This window comes from Rhinolophus sinicus, linkage group LG12 (assembly GCF_036562045.2).
Source record: "Rhinolophus sinicus isolate RSC01 linkage group LG12, ASM3656204v1, whole genome shotgun sequence".
NCBI classification, from domain to species: Eukaryota; Metazoa; Chordata; class Mammalia; order Chiroptera; family Rhinolophidae; genus Rhinolophus; species Rhinolophus sinicus.
The window spans coordinates 1,240,486-1,261,407 of record NC_133761.1 but is presented as its reverse complement, the minus strand read 5'-3'; the positions used below and the strand labels follow the sequence as shown (position 1 = coordinate 1,261,407).

The window sequence follows — 20,922 nt, the reverse complement described above, 5'->3', positions numbered from 1 at the left end:
CTACCCTCCCCCATAGCAGGGAGAAGGGCTGGTGTCAAAAGCAGCAGCTGAAATCCTGACTCAGAGATGCCCGCACCCTTGGCGCCGCCTCATAGCCTAATATCAGAGGCCCCCTGGTGGCCACAGGCTGCTAGTGCAATGAGGAGAACCAGCAGCAAGGACAGCTGCAGTGAGGAAGGACCTGGACACCGGAAGGGTGGGCAGGCACAGCTGCCGGTCCTCACAGCAGCCCACAGGGCACCAGCTCCATCTCTTCCTCCAGACTTGGAGAAGAAGGCCCTTTCCCAGGAGGGAGGGGGAGGAAGAAGGCTGCCCAGGGAGGAAAGGGTGCCCTCCCCAGCCCCCCTGGGCTGCCTCGGGGTTTGTGCCTCCGTGGCCCTCTGACCAGCTCCTCAGGACACCCCTAGAGGTTTAGGCTACAAGCTGGCTTCCAGAGGGACTGGTTTGGGCAGAGCTCTACCTGATGAAATGACCAATGTGCCCGGACACTCAGTTGACTGGTTGACTTGAGTTGCCCTCCCCTCGCCCTGCCCCTGGGTAGGTGATGCTGGTGGTGGGGGTGCTGACTGACCGGTGATGGTGGTGATCGTGATGGTGATGGAATGGCACTGGTTGGGGGTAATGGTGATAGTCACGGAGAGAACAGTGTGGGGATGGGTGCTGACATTGAGATTGAGAACGGTGACAATGATTGTGAATTAATGTTTGACAGTGACAGTGATGAGACCCTGATGGAGCCTCCTGCTGAGTCTGAGAAAAGCAGACAGTTGGACCAAATGTTGGCCTGGGCAACAAAGACATTAGTGGACTGCTAAGATGATCCGTGTGTAAAATATTGGCTATTCAGGCAGAGGCAAAGAGGATCTTACATTCAGAGTAGACCACAAGTTATTAAAAAGGAGCAAGGGGTGAAAGACCAAAGCATCCTAGTAGAGAAGGACCCTGAAGTAATTTGCCTGAGGCCATTCTCCAGATTCTAGATTTCATTCCAGAGAAGCCCCCGTAGCTATCTAGCCAAAGGTCTAGAAGAACAGGGACTGTGAATACTTGAAGATGAAAGGTGAAGCCGCTAAAGGGGCCATCTCCATCAGCTTCTAGAAAACAAAATCCAAATATGGGACGGGAGTGTCCTCACTGTCACCAAGTCAGAGGATAGCAGAAGACGAGGACGGGGAGGAGGTGACTGAGGAGAGCTACGTAGGGCAAATTGGTAGGCTAGACCTCACTTTCAAACCCACCTCCTCTTGGCTCTTCTCCCAAGCCCCTCCCTCAGTGTCTCTCAGGAGTCCCCCTGAGGAAGGACTGGGCAAACCCAATGTGGGCAGCTCTAGTTGGTCCTTCCCACCCCTACCAACCTCTGACCCTCTTGAATGGGGTCCGTGGCCCTCAACTCATGCCATGCATCCATTTATGCACCCGCCTGTCCTGTCCATCCTCACTGCCTCTTTCCTCCATCCATCCCCCACCCTCCATTCAACACCCCAGGCATCTGTCCATCCATCCATCCTCCTGCACACCCCTTCCATCCACACCTACTTACCTCATCCATCCTTCCACCCATCCCATCCTCCCATGCACCTATATTGTCTATGCACGACACCCTGTAACTTCCCTCCATCCATCTGCTGTCTGTCCATCCACCCATCGTCCAGCCAGCAGGCAGCCTCTCCTCGGCTCCTGTAAGAAGCAGAGAGCAGAGCCCCAACTCCTGGCTTCCCTGTTGCCTGGGGCAGGAGCCGGGCTTTCCTCGGCGTGCGCGCGTGTGTGCATTTTATCCGCCCCCCCCACCCCGCGCCCTTATCTCGCTCCCCTCCCCCACACCCGTCCCCCGCTCGCGCTCCCCTCTAATGTGTGATCTGGAAGCTGTATAAAGCCTGATGTAATCCGTAATGCGGTCTCTGGCTCCCGATTCGGGATCCAGTTTCAGAGAGCGAGAGATTGGGGAGCGCCGGCAGCCCGGCGGGGGAAGCAGCTCGCCTCTTTCCCCTCCTCCTTCTCCCGGTCCTCGGCCTCCTCCTCCTCGCGCCGCCCCGCCCCCGGCTCGGCTTGGCTCGCCCCCCCTCCCCCCTCAGGAAGGGGAAAAAAGGCGAGAGGAGCGGGGCAGGCGAGAGGAGCGGCGCGGCGGCGGCGGCGGCCGGAGAGGGAGCGGCGGGCGCAGGCGGCGTTGGCGGCGGCCCCAGCGGAACGAGCGCGGAGCCGGCGAGTCCGGGGCACAGTCGGCCGCGCCGCGTCCTGGCCGGGCCCGCGCGCTCCGCATCGCCCGGAGCCGGGGCGTACGGACCTTCCCGGCGCCGGGGGGTCTCCAGCAGGCGGGGGGAGGAGAGGGGGCCTGCGTGCACCAGCGGGAGCGCTCCAGGGGGCGTCCCGCTAGGCCTGGAGCGGGCCGGGGGCGGCAGCGGCAAAAGGAGCTCCCCCACTCCGGTCGGCCGGCCGCCGGCGACGCGGGGCGCTCCTGGGGATTTGCAACTCGTCGGATCAAGTCTTCACCAGCGTGGCCGCTGCTGCTGGAGAAGGTAAGGAAGGCTTGGGCTGGGGGCTGGGGGAGCGGTGAGAGGGGGCGCAGCTGGGGGGGCGGGGGAGGAGCGGGCGCCCGGACTTCCTAACTTCGCCGTTTGGGGCTTCGCAGCTCCGAGGTTTGCGCTCGGAGCTCGGGAGTTTGGACCCCATCACCACCACCACCACCACCACCACCACCGCCGCCGCCGCCGCCCCCTGGCTCCTCCAGCGGCGGCGACGGAATCTGGCAGGTCTCCGCGAGCCCACACCGGGCGGGCTGAGGAGGGGGCGACCCAGGATGTGGGAGAGGCCCCTAACACTGCTCACCTCCCCAAATCTACTCGCACGCAGCCTGGCCAGGCTGGCAGGCTGGGCTGGGGGAGGCGCCCCTTCCCATCACATGCACAGACCCAAGGCAGGCTAGGGAAGGCGTTCCCGTGATGTCCCCAACACATACAGACGCTGGCAGGGGTCTTTGAGAGCCCCAGCTGTGATCCCCACAGTCACACGTAGACCCAGGTGGGCTGAGGAGAGACACCCCAGCGTGTCCCCCTTCCCCTAAATCACACCAAGAGCCCCTAAAGACATTTTGGAGGCTGAGGTGGCCTTCCCCCACGGACAGAGCCCCAGGGCTGCTCGAGAAGCCCCCGGTTTCCCCCTGGCAGCCCTCACCCATGGATCCAGCATTGTAGGTGGAGACTCCCCAGAGGTTCTCTTACCCCAAATTGGGAGAAGGGCTACCCTAGCGACACACACACACACACACACACACACACACACGCACACACGCACACACAAACGCCCTGGCTGTTCCTTTCTCGTATTCTTTTCCACTGGGTCGGATAGGCCGCGCGGATAAGCCGCTTCGAACTTTGGGTCGGCCCTGGGCCCTCTCCGCGCCCAGCATTGAGGCCAGGCGCCGGGCGCCCCTCGGTCTCCATTCTCAGCGGGCAGAGGCCGCCGGCCCTCCGCTGCCACTGCGCTCATTCGGAGCAGCCTAGAGGAATGGACATGGCCCCGCCGCCTCCCGGGGAGGCTGAGGGCTCTGGCTCAGCCAGGCACCCTCTAGCCCGGTCCTCGCGGACCCCTGAGCAGGGCAGAGCGCACCTCGGGCCTGCCTCGCGAGGGAGCAGCAGAGCTGAAAATCGCTGCTCGGAGGCTGCGGCTCCGAGCCCAGGTCTCTCCGCGGGGCCGCGGAGGCTCCTACTGGGTCACTTCCCAGGCCGCCCAGAGAGAGCGCCCAGCCTGACACCCAGACCCCGGGCGCTGGGCACCCATCCCTTTTTACTTTTATTTTGGGCTTGCAAGTTTCCCGGACCGCAGGGACCAAGGATGGAACCGCAAGAGTCCTATCCCACCCGTCCTCCAGTACCCTTTCCCTCCGTGCGCTCCCCATCACGTCCCATTCCCCCGGGTCTAGTGCGAGGATTCCTTAGCCGCAACTCCCTACGAGTTGAAAGGTGTGAAGGCGTGTGGGTGGGCAGGGGGCGCGCACTCTCGCCCGCGAGGAGCCGCTTGGCATGTGTGTTGGGGAGGGGGCTGTGAGGTCTGCGCTCCCACCCCACCCTCGGGATCCAAGGAAACCTACGGCGCCCTCCCCCACGGACACAAACACACGCCCCCTCGGAGCAAGAGCCTCCGCCCGGGACCAGCAGCAGCCGCGCGGGTGGGGGTGGGGGGATGCGAGGCTGGGGTCCCTTTTCACATCTTGGAGGTGATATACGATGTGTGGGGTCTGGGAAGGCGGCCATCGAGTCTTCTAGAGCCCTGAGCCATCACATTCCTTTGCGACCCCCGCAGCGGAGGAGGCAGCGAGGGAGGTAGAAGGAGAGAGCCGCTCCCTCCTGACCGCAGGCGGCAGCGAAACTCTGAGCCCGGACGCCCGGGTGCCGCGGGGTCCGGCTTTGAGTATCCTAGCAAGGTCAAGCAAGCGTAGGAGGGGGCGGCGGCTCCTGGGCGCGTCCCCGCCCTCGCGGAGCAGGAGCCTTGGGAGCGGGTGTGGACCGCCCGCGGAGTCAGCCCCCTGCACCCAGGTCCCTGGAAGCGGACATGGCGTGTGTTCGGGGATCCTGGAGCGCCCCGCGCCGGGCCCGGCGCCTTCCCTCTCGGCTCCACGGCTGCTCCTGGGCGCTGCTTTCAGACTTGTTGCGCCTGAATCTGGGGGGGCGGAGGCCGGCCTGGAGCTCTGCAGCCCGGGCGGCGGGGACCGAGCCCCGAAGCGTGCGGGAATGCGCCAGGGGGGCGCGCGGCTCCGCGGACGGGCATGGTGCGCGGGGCTCGAGCCGGGAGTTTGCCGCCTCGGATTCTGGAGAAGGGCGCTTGTCGCCGCCGCGCACCCGCGCGGGGGCGGATAAGGCGATGCGTTGCTCTGGGTATCACGCCGCACTCCCCCGGACCCCGGGCCGGGTAGGGGACGCAGCCAAGTTGCCGAGCCCTTCCAGTCCCTTCCCTTGCCCGCAGACTACGGCCCCTGGCGGACCTCGGTGGTCGCATCCGTGAAATCCGGGCGCGGGATATGCTCTCGGAGTCCTTCCGGCCCAGGCCCTCGTCCCGGGATCCAATGTACTGGGCCCACAGCATGCTGGGCCTGCAGAGTCCCGGCCGGCAAGGTCCCGAGGCAACTCGGGACCTGCAGACACGGCCGCGGGACCGGGCGAGCGGCCTGGGTTGCGGGCCGCCTCTCGTAGCACCCTCGCCCCGCGGCTGGCCGGCCCGGCCCCGCCTCCTGGAGCGGGCCCTGGGGGCCCCGAGCCCGCCCCCTGGGAAAGTCTCCGGCTCCGGGTACTAGCCGCTGGCGCCGGGCTGCGGTGGCAGAGGGCGGAGGGCGGCGCGCTGCCTCGGATGCGCGGGAGAGGGCGCCCGCGCTCGCTCGCCGCCCTGCCCGCCCCTTCCGCCCCTTCCGTCTCTCCTCCGCGGCCTGTGGCGCTCGCCCCAGCGTGGGCAGCCCCAGCTGCTTGCCGGTCCCTCTGCTCCCCTGTCAAGTCCGGTCACTCGCGGCTCAACCCAAGCCTCGGTCACCCATCTCTTCCCAAACTCTCCTGGCCCCGTGCATTGTGCACAGGCGTGAGGGAGCGTGTTTGTGTACATGTGTGCATGAGTACATGTGTGCCAGGCACGCACATGCGTGTCCAGCCACAGGCTGCGCGCATGTGTGTGCAGGCGTACAAACTGCCATATGTGTGTGCGTGGCGAGATACAGGTCTTGTGTGAATGGCAGTGTTTAGTAGAACCGCGTTTTCCCTGAGGGCAGCTCCTGTGTCCAAGCTGTGTTGTCTGTGAGATGGACCCCTGGGAGTGAAACTCTAACCCCCCATGAAGACCCCAGAGCCTGGAGGGTTTTGTTAACTCCATCCGTGCCCGCAAACCCCCTCTCTCCTTTGTCCTCTGGTACCCTCCAGCCTCACTGCTGCAGCTGGGCCATGGGGCAGAGCTGTGATTTCTGGGTAAATGGAGGACTCCGGGATCCCTGTGCACAGCCTGCGTGCACATACACACTAAACGTGTGGGTGCCCAGGTGTACACACTCCGAAGGGTGCACTGCACTCAAGGCTGAGGGTGTGGTCCCCCCACCCGCAAGGCTGGTGGGAATATGGGAGCAAAGAAGCCCTGATAAGCTCTGTGAATGGACTCAAGGGGTCGAGGACAGCCACCTGCAGGAGTGCAGAGGTGGTGCTCCTGAGAGGCTTCCACAGGGAAGCGGCAGCTCAACCGGGACCCACAGAGCCGTGGGTGGGGGGTGGGGCTAAAGCGGTCAGGAGGTTCATGGAGGGAACAGCCATGCAAAGGCCTGTGGCCGGTGAGAGCGCAGATTTGAGGAGCAGACAGGAGTTGGAGAGGAGAGTGGCTGGCAGGACGGGGCTTCGGAGGGAGCTGGCACAGACCTCAGAGCCCCGTAGGCTCCGGGCGATGTCCTGGGAGCCATGGGAGGGTCTTAAACAGGAGCTGATGGACAGGCCAGAGAAATGATGGGTGCTCCTGGGGCAGCAGGATCGCAGGGGGCAGAATGCCCAGGGGCCTGCCCCACCCACAGCTGCACTGCACTGCACACTATTCACCCTAACAGAATGGCCACCTGCCCTCCCCACCCCCCATCAGTGTGGCACACGAGCAGACGCACAGTGCAGCACACGTGCCCCATGAAGAAGAGGGAGGCAGTCATTGCATGACAGTGAGCCACTGCCCAGATCTGGGCCCCTGCAGAGGTCCACCTCTGTGGGATGTCAGGCCTGGCGAGGCATGGGAGGGCCCCTCCTCCCACCACTGCCCATTACAGTTACTGGGATAAGCAAGGCCTGAGAGGTAGGAGCTTCATTGGGAACTCTGATGCCTGGAACTCAGTACGTGCAGGTGCAAGGGGTGTGAACCCCCTCCCCCACAGGAGACCCTAAAATCCACAGATGCAGCTAAAAGTAAACCCTGGGTGCAGATCTCGGTTCTGGCAGGAGATCTCCCGGCACCTTCCCTGCACCTGTCTCCTCGGCTGTGGGTGGGGACGCTGTCTGCTGTCTGGGGTACACAGGACTACAGCTGGGGGTAAAGTAGAAAGAGGCTAGGAAGGGCCCTTTATGTCCTGCTCTGCGCCCCCATCCCCACCCGCCTTTTTCAGACGAACTCGTTTCTATTAATTGAAAAAGTGGCAAGTGCTGGGGTTGGCACCAAAGGGTTAGAGTGCAGAAGGAGTCCCCTTCCACCCTAGACCCCAGACCCCCCATCCTGTATCACCCTGTTACTGGTGCCCTTGTCCTTCCAGAATGTTCTGTGCCTCCACAAGCACAATCCTGTGTGTCTGTCCTGTAAGTGGTTTAGACAAATGGAAGTGTTCTGTTTACCCATGGGCACCTGGCTCACCCCACCCCACCCCACCCCACCCCAACCCCCTATGTCATCTCACCCCCACCCCCATGGCCCCCCAGCACCCTCCACCACCCCCTTGGCATCCCTATCATCCTCATCGTTATGCTGGTCCCACCGCCGTCTTCCTGCCCATGTGGCTCTGTGGGCGTCCTTGAGGGCTCGTTCAGAGGGGTGCACATGGGGTCCCTGTGGCCTGCTTGGCCCTGGTGGGTCACTGTGGGATCCCAGCCCACCACTGCCAGAGGCCAGGAGAGGCCCCCAGGACAGGCGGCCAGAGTCGGGCTCTGAGGCTGGTTTGGGGGGTGCTGACTTGGCTGAGAAGTGAGCTGAGGCTCCCTCGGGTGGTGAAGAGGCAGGGGAATGGAGGGGAGGGGAGGACCCTGCAGTGAGGGGCAGCAGGGCCTTGGAGATCTGCAGGGTCATACAGAGGTAGCGTGGCCCTGCCACTGAGCCAAACCTGGGTGGGGGTGGAGGGAGTACACAAAGCCCCTGGCCCCACCCCCGAAAGTCTGTCCGCCACCCATTAATACTGACTCACTCTCCCGGGGCCCAGAGCCCCCACACCCCCCACCCCCAGACCGACAGGAACCTCCCTCCTGCCTGGCAAGGTGACGTTGACCAGCGACTGGGTGATACTTGGGGTCCTTCTGCCCTGCCTGAGTGTGCCCTGAACCAGAGAGTGCCGCGTCTGTGGGGGATGTGCTGTGGAGAGCAAGTCTTCGTGAGGACCCAGTTTGGCTGGGCGGACATCCTGTCCCCTGAGGAATGTGTGACTTCAGAACCTGAGTGGAAAAGAGCAGGACTCAGTGAGAGGGAGAGAGCGCCCTCTGCCACCGCACTGCCCTGTCCCCAGGCCGTACCTTCTTCTCCACAACAGCACACACACTCGCACATGTGCACACTGGCCACTCACAGGCTGCATGTGCCCACAATCCCACAGACACACTCGTCCTGGGACACTTACACTCGCTCCTACACTGCACGTGCACACGCCCACAGTCCTCCGTGCCCAGCCTGTCCCACCATGGGCTCCGCAGTCCTGCCCTGGGTCGAGGCTGGCTGCCCACCCCATCTCCGCTCAGAACAAGGGGTGGGGTTGGCAGTAGGCCTGAGACCGAGCGCCGTACTCCGTTGTTCCCCTCTTCTCAGCCATCCCAGACAGAGGCACTCCGTGGGTTTTGGGAGGCCTAGGTTGGGGCCTGCTCCCCAAGGGACAGCCTCCAGCTGGGGAGCCTCCATTCCTCTGAAGACTGGGACAGCATGCCTGCCCTCCCTCCCTCTTAGGATGGTCAGTCCTGCCACAGCCGAGGGTGCTGCTGGGGGCATCGGGACCCAGGGGACCTGGCTTCCATGACACACATCCATCCTCAGTAGTGCCTGTCTGTTCTCATCTCTGCCCACGCTGTCAGGACCTTGCTGTCTCTATCCTCCAGGCCTAACCAATCAGTGTGGCACATGAACAGTGTGATGTCCTGCCCCTGGGACCTCATCCCTCCCAGGGCAGCCCCAGGGCCCAGCCAAGTAGCCGGACCCCTTCCTGATGGCTTCTTCCGATCTTGTCTCCATGCCTTCTCCATGTGACCTTGGGCAGGTGACCTTGGACGAGCCCCTCCTCCTGGGGACCTCAGATCCTGGTGTGGTGTGGTGTGTGGCTGGGGGCGTCTCATGGGCTGGCAGCTGGGCAAGCACTGCAGCAGAGCCTCTGTCTTAGGGCACCATACGGGGGGACATGAGAGGAAAGCTCAATGACAGGTGACACCCAGATTCCAGAAGCCTCCCCTCCTCCTGAGTCCCATGGGACTAACCCTATCACTGTCCCCACTTGGGGCTCTTCCCAGGGGAGTGTGTCTGCATGTGAGTGTGTCGTGTGCATGGCTGCAAGCACGCATTGCACGTATAGAAATGCATGCGTGTGCACGCATTCTTGGGATGCAGGACACAGTGGGAGCACCGGGAGGGCACGTCCTCGCTTGGGAGTCCCTGCAGGCTTGGGAAGGCTCTCTCGGGCAGCGCCTTGCCCTGTGTCCTGAGATGAGTGAGTGTGTGCCAGGCAGTGGCAGCAGAGGCAGCCCAACGAGGGGCATGGCTGAACCAAAGGCCCAGGAGCTGGAGCGTCTTCAAGGCCTGCAGGTGGTTTGGGGTAACCAGGTCCTGGGCGAGAGGAGGTGTGAGGAGGCTTAGAGCCTCCGAGGCCCATCAGAGAGCTGGCCATTGACCCCAGGGCCAGGTGGTCTGGGGCAATGGGGTGGCAGTCTCTCAGTCTGTCTGCCTCCTTTGTGAAGTAGAGGTGATACCAAGCTTGCTGTCTGTGGGTGGGGGAGCAGGTGAGGGTCTGAGCAGGGCGGCCTGGAACAGAGCCAGCCCCGGACAAGGCACCTCCCCCTAGCCCCCAGCAGTGTACTTTCCAGGGGTCTCCTCCTAGGCAGTTCTGTCTGGCTTCTGGCCAGATTGCCCCAGCGGCCCCTGGGCTCAGGCAGGCAGAAGGAGGCCCTCCATGGGGCTAGGCCTGGCAGGTGTGGTGGGCAAGTGCCCCTCTCAGGAGCCTGATGGTAACCCAACCCTTCCCGGGGTTCCCTGCCAGCTCCAAGGGACACCTCATTGGTCCTCACCCAGGTCTTTGCTGTAAGTGGAATAAGACCCGGGGGCTCTTTAGGGCCAGCCCAAGATGCCCCACAGCCAGCCACAGTGGTCACTGGGGCGTGGTTGGCAGGCGCTAAGGGTGGGGCTAGATAGTGGCCACAGGGAGGGGAGGCTGGCTCTCCCAGGGCCCGCCTGGCTCTGTGCTCACGGAAGGAGGCCTGCCCAGCTCTCATGACCTCTTCTTGTGGCCCCAAGCCCCTGAGACCACTCAGGGGTCCGTGTGTCAGGGGTCCCTGCCGGAACTGCCTCTGCCTACCAGGCTGCCCAACCTGCCACAGCCCAGGAGGCATCTGTGTGGCCCATGGGGCACCCTGAGCCGGGAGGGCAGGCTGCCATGGGCTGTGGTGGTCGGGTACCCCAGGCGGCCTCTCCTTGCTCTCCCAGCCCCCACCCGCCCACCAGCCCCTGGGCTGTCCTCGGTGCCACGGGTGCCCACCGCGCCCCTCCCCCAGTGCAGCCTTTTCCCAGGACACACAGGCGGGCACTGTTCAGAGGGCCAGGCGGGACAACAGAGCGCCTTTTGTGGCTGGTGTCTGGGGATGCCATTGGTGGCCTGGGGTGGGTGGGGAGGGGACGTGGAGGCTGAGCCTGGGGAGGAGGCTCAGACGGCATCACTGAGGTGAGGCTGGAGCACGAGGGGCAGCCCCAGCCCCTGCCTTTCGTTGTCAGCAGGGAAACCGAGGCACCAGGGCTTCTGACTGGGGGGCAAGGGTACAGCAGTCCGCATGTGCGTGGATGCGTCTGGGACAGGTGGGAGGTGGGCACAGCATCCCTCAGCTGCTGGTGACTCTGCGAGCCATGATGTGGGGCCGTGAGATGAACAAGGCGTGGGGTGGGGGTCTCAAAAGATCTCAGACCCGTTCCTGGTGTGCGGTCAGCGGTCAGTAAATGACAGTTATTGTCACCCTTTCTCTTTAACGTCACTCCCAGCTCCTCGTCCCCACCTGGCGTGGCTGGCACTCAGGTCCCCCACCTCCACTGTCACCCCGTCCTGTCTCTGGTGGCCTCCACCCGTCACCATGCTCACTGCCCCCACCCCTCACCTAAAGGCCAGTCTGCAGGCTGTGGGAAGCCGTGTGGCAGGAACGGAGTGACACTGGCCAAAGGCATGGGGGCAGGACACCAGGAAGAATTTCCTGGAAGCAAGGGCAGTTTGGCCCTGAGGAGGTGAAAGGAGAGGCGGGTCCCCAGGGAGCTTGGGCGCGCATTATCCTTGGGAGCTTAAGACGGGCAGTGGCCGTGGAAAGCTGCAATGACCCAGACCAGGGTATGGGGAACCAACCACCAGACAAGCAGCCTGTGGTTTGGGAGAGGAGAGTCACCCTGTGAGAACTGATGGGGGAATGAGCAGTGACTCATGGACCCCCAGCACCGGGGTCAGCATCCACCAGCCTCTTGCAGCCCTCACCTTTGGCGAGCAGGTGCGGAGAGTTCTGACCCCCAGCGGAGGCCTTGGTGCTGGCTGTGGCTGAGGGGAGCCAACCCGCGGAGCCAAGCACACAGGGCACCTGGGATGCAGCCTGCCACCCACTTGGCCAGGACCTCCTCCTCTGAGGCCCTGCCGTGGGCTCCTCGGGGCTCCAGCCTGGCCACTGGGCTCTCCCTGAATGGTCCTCTCCAGCAGGGCCGCCTCTCCCAACCCTGGTCCCTGTCCCACTGCCCCCCACATCCCTGCACAGCTAAGCCTGGCTCTCCTTCTGCCGTGTGACCTTGAACAAACATGCTACACATGTATTTGCACACACAGACACATGTGCATGCGCACACACATATATACACACAAAGGCACACGCATGGACATACATGGGCTGTGCACACATGTGCACTCCCCCTACCTCAGTGAGGGCGCCCGCCACCCATCAACCACTTGTCCACGCTGGAAGTCTGTTTTCTCCAAGATGCTGTCTCCTCTCTAACCGCCTTCCTGACCCAGATGCCACGTCCTCCCAGCTCTCCCCACCTGCCTGCACCCCCAGCAGTCAGAGGGACCCTGCCCCCCAATCCTAAGACCCCTTCCAGGCACTGCCCCCTCCAGGAGACCACCCGGGTGCCAATTAGGGTCAGGACCTCCTCTGCATGCCCCTTCCCCATCTCGGATCCAATCGCCCAGGCCTGGGATAGACTCCACACTGATCGGCCTCCCCCAGGGCTGCGTGACCTGGGGCCTCACACTGATGTACCCCTGGCCCGCCCAGCTCTCTGCCCACCTGAGCCTGCCTCGGTGGTGAGAAGGCCCAGAGCAGCCTCTGAGCCGCTGATCCAAGGCCTTTCTGGAGGGTCTCAGGCGAACAGTTCCTGGGGGTGAAGGAGCCTCAGCGCGCTGCAGGGGACCTGTGGGTCTGTGGGGGCAGGGGCGTGGGGTGTGGGCAGGTGGAGGCGGAGTGACTGCTGGCAGGTGGAGGAACCGTCTGCACTGACAATCTGGGCCTCCAGCCCAGTTCTGCTCTGTGACCCAGCCAGAAGAGGCAGGGCTAGGCCAGCTCCGTGGTGCTCAGGGTCGTGGCTGGGACAGTCTCTGGCCAGCAGGGCCAGGGCATGGCTGTGGTTCAAGTCAGAAACGTCCTCGAGGGTGCCAGGAAGTCAGCTCAGTCCTACTGTTCCCCTCCCACACCTGGCTCCCTGGTGGACCTGGTGGTCTCCCCAGTGGGACTCCAGGGCTCCAAAGAACCCTGTATGAGAACCCCAGCAGTGGGCACTTGTAGGCTGTCTTCTGGCCCCAGAAGCCTGTTGGAGGCTCACTCCAGAGCCTTGGTCTCCGTTTGACAGGTGGGGAAACTGAGGCTGGGAGGCAAGGGACTTACCCGAGGCCACGCAGCCATGAGGGGCAGCCGGAGTCCAGGCCTCCAAGCTCGGCCTGCGGAGCTCCCTGCTCCGTCTCCAAGGCCCACACAGCAAGGACGCTGGGAGGGGACTGCAGAGCAGTGACCTACGTTGTGTCGCCGGCCAGCTGGGCCCAGGCAGCAGGAAGCGGCGAGTCCCTGTGGGCAGGCGGCTGCTGTGTGCACGGTCAGCAGAGCGGAGGCCCTGGCACCAGGAGGCCAGGCGGCTCTGGGCGCTGGCGGCCGCTCTCTCCTGGCCGGCCAGCTCAGCTGCTGCGGGTCGGGATAGATGCACTGGCTTGGGAGGCCTGGGCGCCTCCATGTCCCTGCTTACCACGGGCCCGAGTGGCCTTCCTGTCCCCGGGGTGTGTGCAGCAGGAGCAGGGAGTGATGCCAGTGGCACAAGGTTGGGGTCAGTCTGAGGCTTTACATGTCGGTTCTCCAGCCCCCGCACTGTGACCTTGGGTAAGTCCTTACCGCCTCTGAGCCTCAGTTTTCCCATCCTGAAATAGGCGTGGGGGGTAATAGCTCCAGCCTCGCAAACGAGGGGTCAGTGCAGGCCCAGCTGGACTCTGGCGGCTCCAGGACACTCCATGCCCCCGCCCTCCCCACTTGGAGGTGCAGGGCCTGAGAGGCCAGGGGATCCCCAGCACAAAAGGCAGGGAGCATGGCTGGGGGTGGGGGGGCTGAGAGGCTGCAGTGACAGGTGGGGACCAAGGAGGAGGTGGGTGGATGTCTGTTACAGCCTAGGACCGGGGTCGGACCCCCACCCCCACCTCTCAAAGAACTGGGCAGTCCTGCTTTGAGGAGGGGTCTCTGCTCCCGACCCTGGGCGAGGCTTAGAGGTGCTGCAGGACCGCCAGAGGCTGGGAGATGGCTGCAGTGACCTTGCTCCTCTGCTCCCTGTGTCCCACTTCCCTTCTTGTCAGGTCTGCAGGGGGCGCAGGAGAGGGGGAGGTCGTAGAGAAAGGTGACTGAGGTAAGGGCAGGGCCGGGAGAGAGAACCAGGCCTCCTTCCCCCCAGAGGCTCATAGACAGTTACGGAGGTCCAAGGGGATGGGTGGCCACTATGGCCGAGACGGGGTGAGTGGGCAGGCAGCAGGCCCAGAGCCCGCAGGAGCCATGCCAGGCTGCTGGCCAGACAGGCACAGCCAGGGTCCCTGTGGCATGTGCCCTGGCCTGGCGCTGCCCAGCAAACCCTGCTCAGGCCTGAGTGAAGGAGGGGTCTCCCGTCCCCCTGGCTGGGCCCCTGCAGGTGGCTGATGGACAGGTGGACAGGGCAGGTGCCTGGGAGCAGTGCCAGGGCCCGTGTCAGCTGCCCAAAGCCCAGGGTGGGCAGTGCCCCAGCGTGCCCACAGTCCCAGTCTCCCCGAGGGGGCTCACACGTCTCCCATTCTGCTTTCTCTTTCAGCTGCTGCCAGTGGCCACAGGCTGGTGGTAGGGCCCTGGACGTTAGGAGCCCCCGTCACTCTCTCGGTCGTCTGAAGGCCTTTCCTCCTGCCCTCACTCAGAGATCCTGTCCTCTGGTCCCGGCCCCTGGCCTGGCCCACTTGACGCTGGACCCTGGCATGTCCAGGCCTGGTGGGAGTCTGCCTGCCCAGCCCGCGGAACCCCGGCGGCCCCGCGAGCTAGGATGAGGGGCCAGGCCCCCGCCCTGAGCCCCCGCTGGACCCTGGGCCCATTGCTGCTGTTGCTGCTGCTGGGGCGCCGGGCGCGGGCGGCCTCGGGGGCCGACTCAGGACCAGGGGCTGAGCCGTGTGCCACGGTGGTGCAGGGCAAGTTCTTTGGGTACTTCTCGGCGGCCGCCGTGTTCCCGGCCAACGCCTCACGCTGCTCCTGGACCCTGCGCAACCCGGACCCTCGGCGCTACACGTTGTACCTGAAGGTGGCCAAGGCGCCCACGCCCTGCGGCGGCCCCAGCCGCGTCCGCACCTACCAATTCGACTCATTCCTGGAGTCCACGCGCACCTACCTGGGCATGGAGAGCTTCGACGAGGTGCTGCGGCTGTGTGACCCGGCGGCACCCCTGGCCTTCCTCCAGGCCAGCAAGCAGTTCCTGCAGATGTTACGCCAGCAGCCGCCCCTGGAGGACGTCCCCAGGCCCCTGGGCCCCAGCCATGACTTCTCCGTGGAGTACCTGGTCGTGGGCAACCGCAACCCCAGCCGGGCCGCCTGCCAGATGCTGTGCCGCTGGCTGGACGCCTGTCTGGCCGGCAGCCACAGCTCACACCCCTGTGGCATCATGCAGACCCCCTGTGCCTGCCTGGGCGGGGACACCAGCGACCCTGGCTCCAGCCCCTTGGTTCCCCGAGGGGACGTCTGCCTGAGGGATGGAGTGGCTGGTGGCCCTGAGAACTGCCTCACCAGCCTGACCCAGGACCGGGGCGGGGATGGCGCTCCAGGTGAGTGACAGCCGGGAGAGGACCCAGGGGTGGCTCTCTGGGCAGAGGGTCTTCTCTTAAGGGCTGTCCTGGCTGCCCACCCCCTGAGCACACCTTCAGGGAAGCCAATGCGTAGAGATAAGCTAGCTACAGGTGGCTCAGGACTGGTGGCCTGAGTGCTGGCCACTAGCCCCTAGGAACCAGTATGTGCCCAGGACATGGGAGGTGCCCAGGGAATGGAGAAAGGAAGGAATGAAGAACAGGTCTGATCTCTCTCCGGTGATGTGGTTTTAAATTCCTGGCTGGGGAGCCTCCTTACTTTTTCTCAGGCAGGACAATCTAACGGGCCAGCAGGCTGGGGTCTACAGGGGCCTCTTGGGATGCATGCTGGAGAAAATGTGAGCAGACAGGTGTTTGGACATGTCTGGGGAGATGACATTTGGGGATTGAGTGTGGTGTAGCCGTGGAAATCTTTTGTCCAGCAGTTAGTGACTGAGTGCCTGCAGGTGTGTTCCAGGTACCACGGAGAAGGCAGTGACAACCCACAGCCCAGCCCCGCCCTCAGGGAGTTGTGGGGCTACGGGAGCTGGCAAGGAAGGCCCTATGTTGGGGACAGTACGAGGGAAAGGTCGCCGGTGCCTGAGGTCAGAGGTGCAGGAGAAGCCCGCGGGTGTCAGGACGCACTGCAGGCCCAGGGCAGGGCAAAGGCTGGAAGTGGGCATGTGCTCGCGCCAGCAGAGAGGGCCGGGGCCTGGGCAGGAGGATGCCATTAGCGGGATGGGACATGGGGTGAGGCTCCACAGGCAGTGGGGTCAGGAGGCGCCCCCCACCCCCATTGCAGGATGCCCAGGATGTCCTGGGAGCATCTGTGAGGCTGGAGCAATGGCTGGCGGAGGGACAGCAGCAGGGGTCAGCTTGAGACACCAGGCAGGCAGCTGAACACACGTGCCTTGCATCCAGGGGCCAGGCCAGACTGGGTGTCCATGCTGAGCTGGTCACTGTGGGGCCAGATTACATTGTCCACGCCCGATGAACTACTTCTCAGAATAACATCTTTAAAGGCATAAAATAAGCATGTGGGGTATAAAGGAACCCAGTTATCCTGGAATCCAGTTCTATTCATGGCCCCTGGGGCCTGGATCCCAGGTTAAATGCCTCTGTGAGCTGTGAGCAGAGCTGGAAAGGAGTGGGGGAGAAAAGGGAGGTGACGGGCAGAACCTCCAAGAAGTGGGGGTAGGTGGGGTGTCCAGAAAACCAGCAGAAAATGCCCCATCAAGATGGGGAGACCTCAGTTGCGTCAGCCCCCAGCAGTGGGGTAGTTTTCTGGGAGCGCTGACCTTGGGGCATGGCAAGGTAGAGGTCACTGTGACCTTGGCTTGGATAGCTTCTGAGGAGCAGAGAAGTGGGCAGAGCTGGTTTGAGAGTGAGGAAGGCACAGGAGGATGCATCCTGCTCGGCCACTCCCCAGTGGTCACCTGTCCCCTGAGCCTCGGTTTCCTCCTCTGTGAAGTGCTGACTGCTTTGCAGGACCATGCTGTCACATCGGAGCTGATGGCCCTGGGGCCGGGCCCACGTTGGCACCCAGGATGTAAGAGCTGGTCTCTGTGAGCGTTGTGGACCAGCGGCCATGCTGGGAAATGCCCAGTGCTGCTCAGAGCCGCGTGGAGATGCCAGAAGGAGAAGGTCAAGAGGACAGGGCTGGCATCCGTGCCAGAGTTTGTGTGCCGGATGGAGCTAAAGCCCCACTCCCCACGGAGCACCTACTTTGTGCCGTGCCGAGGCAGGAGCTGGGGTGCCAGGGGGAACAGGCCTGCTCTCCCCGGAGAGCAGAAGGGTTGGGGGCGAGAGCCTTAAGCAGAAGAGTGCGGTTATTTGAGCTGTAACTGCAGAAGGGTGTGGCCCAGAGGGGATTATTCCTGGACAGGGAGGGGCGACTGCAGGCCTCCAGGAGGGGCTGACAGGAAGGAGGAGGGTCTCGGGTGGAGCTGATGGACTTGCTGATGCAAAGATGTGGGTGAGGAGAAAGGACGTCACCAGACCACTCTGGATTTCTGGCCTAGAATAAGGTCGTTCACCCAGGTATCCAGTGAGGATGCAGTGGGGAGGAACAGGCGGGGGAGGAAGACCCAGAGGTCAGAGTGGGACTTGAGCATGAGATGCTCGTGGGTCATTCCGCTGGGAATGTCCTGTGAGCAGGGCGATCGGGCGCAGGACCAGGTTAGGTTCAAGTCCCAACTCACTGGCCCCCAGCTGCTCCCATCTGCTCTTTCATCCCCTCAGGCCCCTCATCTTTAAAATGGAAAGAGTAATACCTGCCTTCCTTGGTTGCTGGGAGGAATGAGAAGTGGGGTGACAGTTAGTGGTGACCCCAATACGTTCATTGACTGGAGAGTTTGGGGGGCAGAGACAGTGCAGGTACTGGCAGTTGGGTGGGGCAGTGGGGGCCTTCGTGGAGATTCTGAGGGGAGAGTGGCTGGTGGTGGGGACAGAAGAGGGTAGGGAGGTGTGTGTGTGGGTGCGTGTGTGTCCATGTATGTGTGCACGTGAGCGTACATGTGTGCAGTACCTAGAGTCCGTGTGCATGCATGCATGTGTGTACACATGTGTGCTTTGAGGCTGGGTTCTGTGCAGGGCCACCTTTGGCGATTTTGACCAAGCACAGTGTAAGGGCCATGGCAGGGACAGGTGGCCTTGTAGGAAGGCAGTTGGTCTGCACTGGGCAGGAGGGAGGGACCATGTCGTCCAGGCCCAGAGATGGCTGACCCCAGTGCCTGTGTCCTGGACGCAGACTGCGTCTGGGACCCGGGGCCTGAAATGATCTCAGTAGTTGTGACAGCAGCCATGTTTGGCGTGTTTACTTTGTGCCCAAAGCATCCACATATGCACTGGTTTGCTCTTCCCAGCAGCCCCTGAGGCTGGCTCTCCACCCGGGCACCCTCCTGCCACAGGTGTTCCCTGTCTAGGAACGCTCTTCCCCAGACCCCAAAGAGCTGCCTACCTCAAATCCTCGCTCAGCCATCCCTCCTCCGTGAGGCTCACCCAGACCGTGCTGGTTCAGGTGGAAAGAGCCTCAGCCCCAGCTCTCCACCCCACACGCTGTCTGTTTTCCTCTTTCCATCTAGGTATCTATCACCTGTGAACACACTGGATAACTTCCGGTATTGGTGGGGTTCCTTCCTCATTCTCTGTCCCTGCTAGGCATGGGTGTTTGCCCACTCCCTGAAGTAGCCCCCAGTGTGTGCAACAGTACCTGGCATACAGCGGGTGCTCATAAATGCTTGTTGAGTGGAATGAGGCATAGAGGCATTAAGGCAGTAGCTAGGGTCACAAAGCTGGTGAGGAGTAGACTGACAGCAGAGCCAGCTCTTGGCCACCTGGCAGTACCCCCTGCACTGAGTTCTGCTGGGAGGGTCCTGTGCACACGTGTGTGCATGGGGATGAGGCACGCATGCACCAGAGAGGCCCAGCAATCATTCAGAAGACACATGGCAGAGCTGGGCCAGGCACCAGACTCCAGATCGTGCCTGCTGAGCCCTGTGCCCAGTGAGCTTCACTGGCCAGGGGAGGCTGGGACAAACACATCCCTCCGTGTCCTCCCCAGGAAGGCTGTGTGCAGCCAAGCCAGGGATCGAGCAGGCGGCCCAGGCCAGCCTGTGGCCCATTTACAGCCCTGCGCCCCGCCTGGCCTGTCCAAACGCCACATGGCCACGTCACGCGCCGCCTGGGCCAGCATTCCTCAGGCCAGAGCAACTGTTCCCTTGCCACTGCGTGGCCGCCTGGCTGACCCTCTCAGGCGCACCCCCACCAGGGGTCTGTGCGTGTGTCTCTGTCCCATGCATAGTCTCTCTGTGCATCTTTCTGCCTCTGGTGAGATGGGGCCACTTCTCTCAGGGGTTGTTTTAAATATTCATGTTTTAATTAAAGAATTTTATTGCAGAAGTGACATGTAAGATAATGAAAAAGCAGTGTCCTGGGGGCTGGAAGCAACTGTGTGTGTGTCTGTGTGTGTCCCTGACTCTGTGTCTGCCCCCTTGGGCGGCACGGGGTGGGGAATGGGGCTGAGCTAGAGCCTGAGCAAGTGAAGGACGTCTGGGCATGTGGGTCTGGAGGGCTGTGAGGCTGTGATGCTGGGCTCAGGGGCTGTGACCCATCCAGGACCACACAGCTGCTGAGGGAGGGGATAAGTCCCCACCCTGCCTCCGGGCCTGGCACCACTGAGCGGGTGGCCCCTGCCCTGACACACACACCCCTGCAGGGCGTGGAGAGGTCCCCCTGGAAGCAGTGTCTGCAGGGTGTGGAGAGAGGCTGGGCCTGGAGTGTGTGGGGGAGTTCCAAGTGGGAGGGCTATGTCTCTGAGCCCTTGGGGGGGGTGCACGGGGAGAACGGGAGGGGCCCCCCCGCCAGGGACTTTGGTCTGATCATGTCAGCCACAGATGCTGCTCTTTTTGCACAAGGACCAATTTAGAAAAGTCTGGAAAACAAAGTGTCCACTGGCGACAAGGCTCACTGCAGATAGCAGGTTATGGCCCCAGGACCGTGACGTGCACATGTATGCCGTCACCCACAGTTCCCCACGTGAGGCAGTGACCCCATGCTGCCCGGCTGCCAGAGACCCTGCTTGGGTTCCATGTCCCAGAAAGATGGGAGAAGGGATGTCAGCCGTATGGTGGAGGCCCAGCGAAGGGAGGGGACTTGCCCAGGTCAGCCAGGGCCGAAGGGCAGAGCCAGGGTGGGGCCTGGGCCTTCATGCTTATAATAGGACACCATTCTTGATGGGGAGCACCTGCCCGAGGAGGAAAGGAGCCAAGGACAAAGCGAATGACCTTGCAGACAGGACCAAGTAAGCTAGGTCGGCAAGCCTGTTTCCCGTCTGTGAAGTGGGATGGGACAGGCCTGCTCACGTGGTCTACCCGAGGTTGAGGGCGATGCAGACACAGGTGTGGGAGGAGCTTTCCTTGTCCCCCTCACCTGGAGGTGGCCCGTGGCGGTGGGCGCGGCTCCCTCGGCCCATCCTGAGATCCCTTGTCACCTGCTACAGCTGGGCAGGCTGCTGCCGGTTCCTCCAGGCTGAGAGTGGGAGCTGCAGGCCCCCTGGAGGAAGGGCAACGCCAGGGCCTGCGGGGGCGGGGGGGGGGGGGGAAATGGGGGGGGAGCCGGGGGCAGGCCCTGTGGAGCCCGTGGTCTGGTGGAGGAGGGTTTCAGGAAGCCGGCCTAGCTCCTTTGGTCTCCATTTGCACATTCATGCAGGAGGTTCAGAGGAGGAGCCTGGGTGCTCTGGGACAGGCCTTAAGTTGGTGGGGGTGGGGTAGGGGTCTTCACAGGAGCTGGACTCCGCAGTGGGTGCCTGGGGAGCCCCGCCGGGCAGGCCTGTGGGAATGGGCAGGTGCTTGGAGACCTGCTGGACTGGGGAGACCTCTGCTGGACGAGATGGAAAGTGCACAGTTCCCTCCTCCAAACGGGACCACCAAACACCCCAAAGCCCAGCAGGGGCAGGGCCTCCCCCAGCGCCCCCATCCCAGCCAACTTGGGGCACAGGGGCCTGAGAGGTCACAGCCTCCAGGCGCCAGGGTGGGAAGGAGGCCAGTAGACCCCTCTTCGTGAGCCCCCTCTTCTGGGTGGCCAGGCTGCCTAGAGGCCATTAATTGGTTCTATTCATCCTGTAATGAGATGGAAATGAGGCTTCCACACAGAGGGGGCATTGAGCTGGGTAAGAATGGCGGTTTCTTTCTGGA

General features: G+C 63.1%; 1 protein-coding gene across 2 annotated transcripts in view; it reads left to right on the top strand.

The window, feature by feature from the left end:
- The first annotated feature begins 1,893 nt into the window (after positions 1-1,893).
- Positions 1,894-20,922, top strand: part of ADGRB1 (adhesion G protein-coupled receptor B1) — a 74,860-nt gene continuing 55,831 nt past the window's right edge. Inside the window, exons 1-2 of one of the 2 annotated variants that reach the window (XM_074317052.1) lie at positions 1,894-2,513; positions 14,221-15,211. In XM_074317052.1, coding sequence (XP_074173153.1) covers positions 14,443-15,211 — 769 coding nt within the window. In that variant the 5' untranslated portion in view covers positions 1,894-2,513; positions 14,221-14,442. The remainder of the gene's footprint in view (positions 2,514-14,220; positions 15,212-20,922) is intronic. The other variant, XM_074317053.1, reaches the window with a different exon arrangement.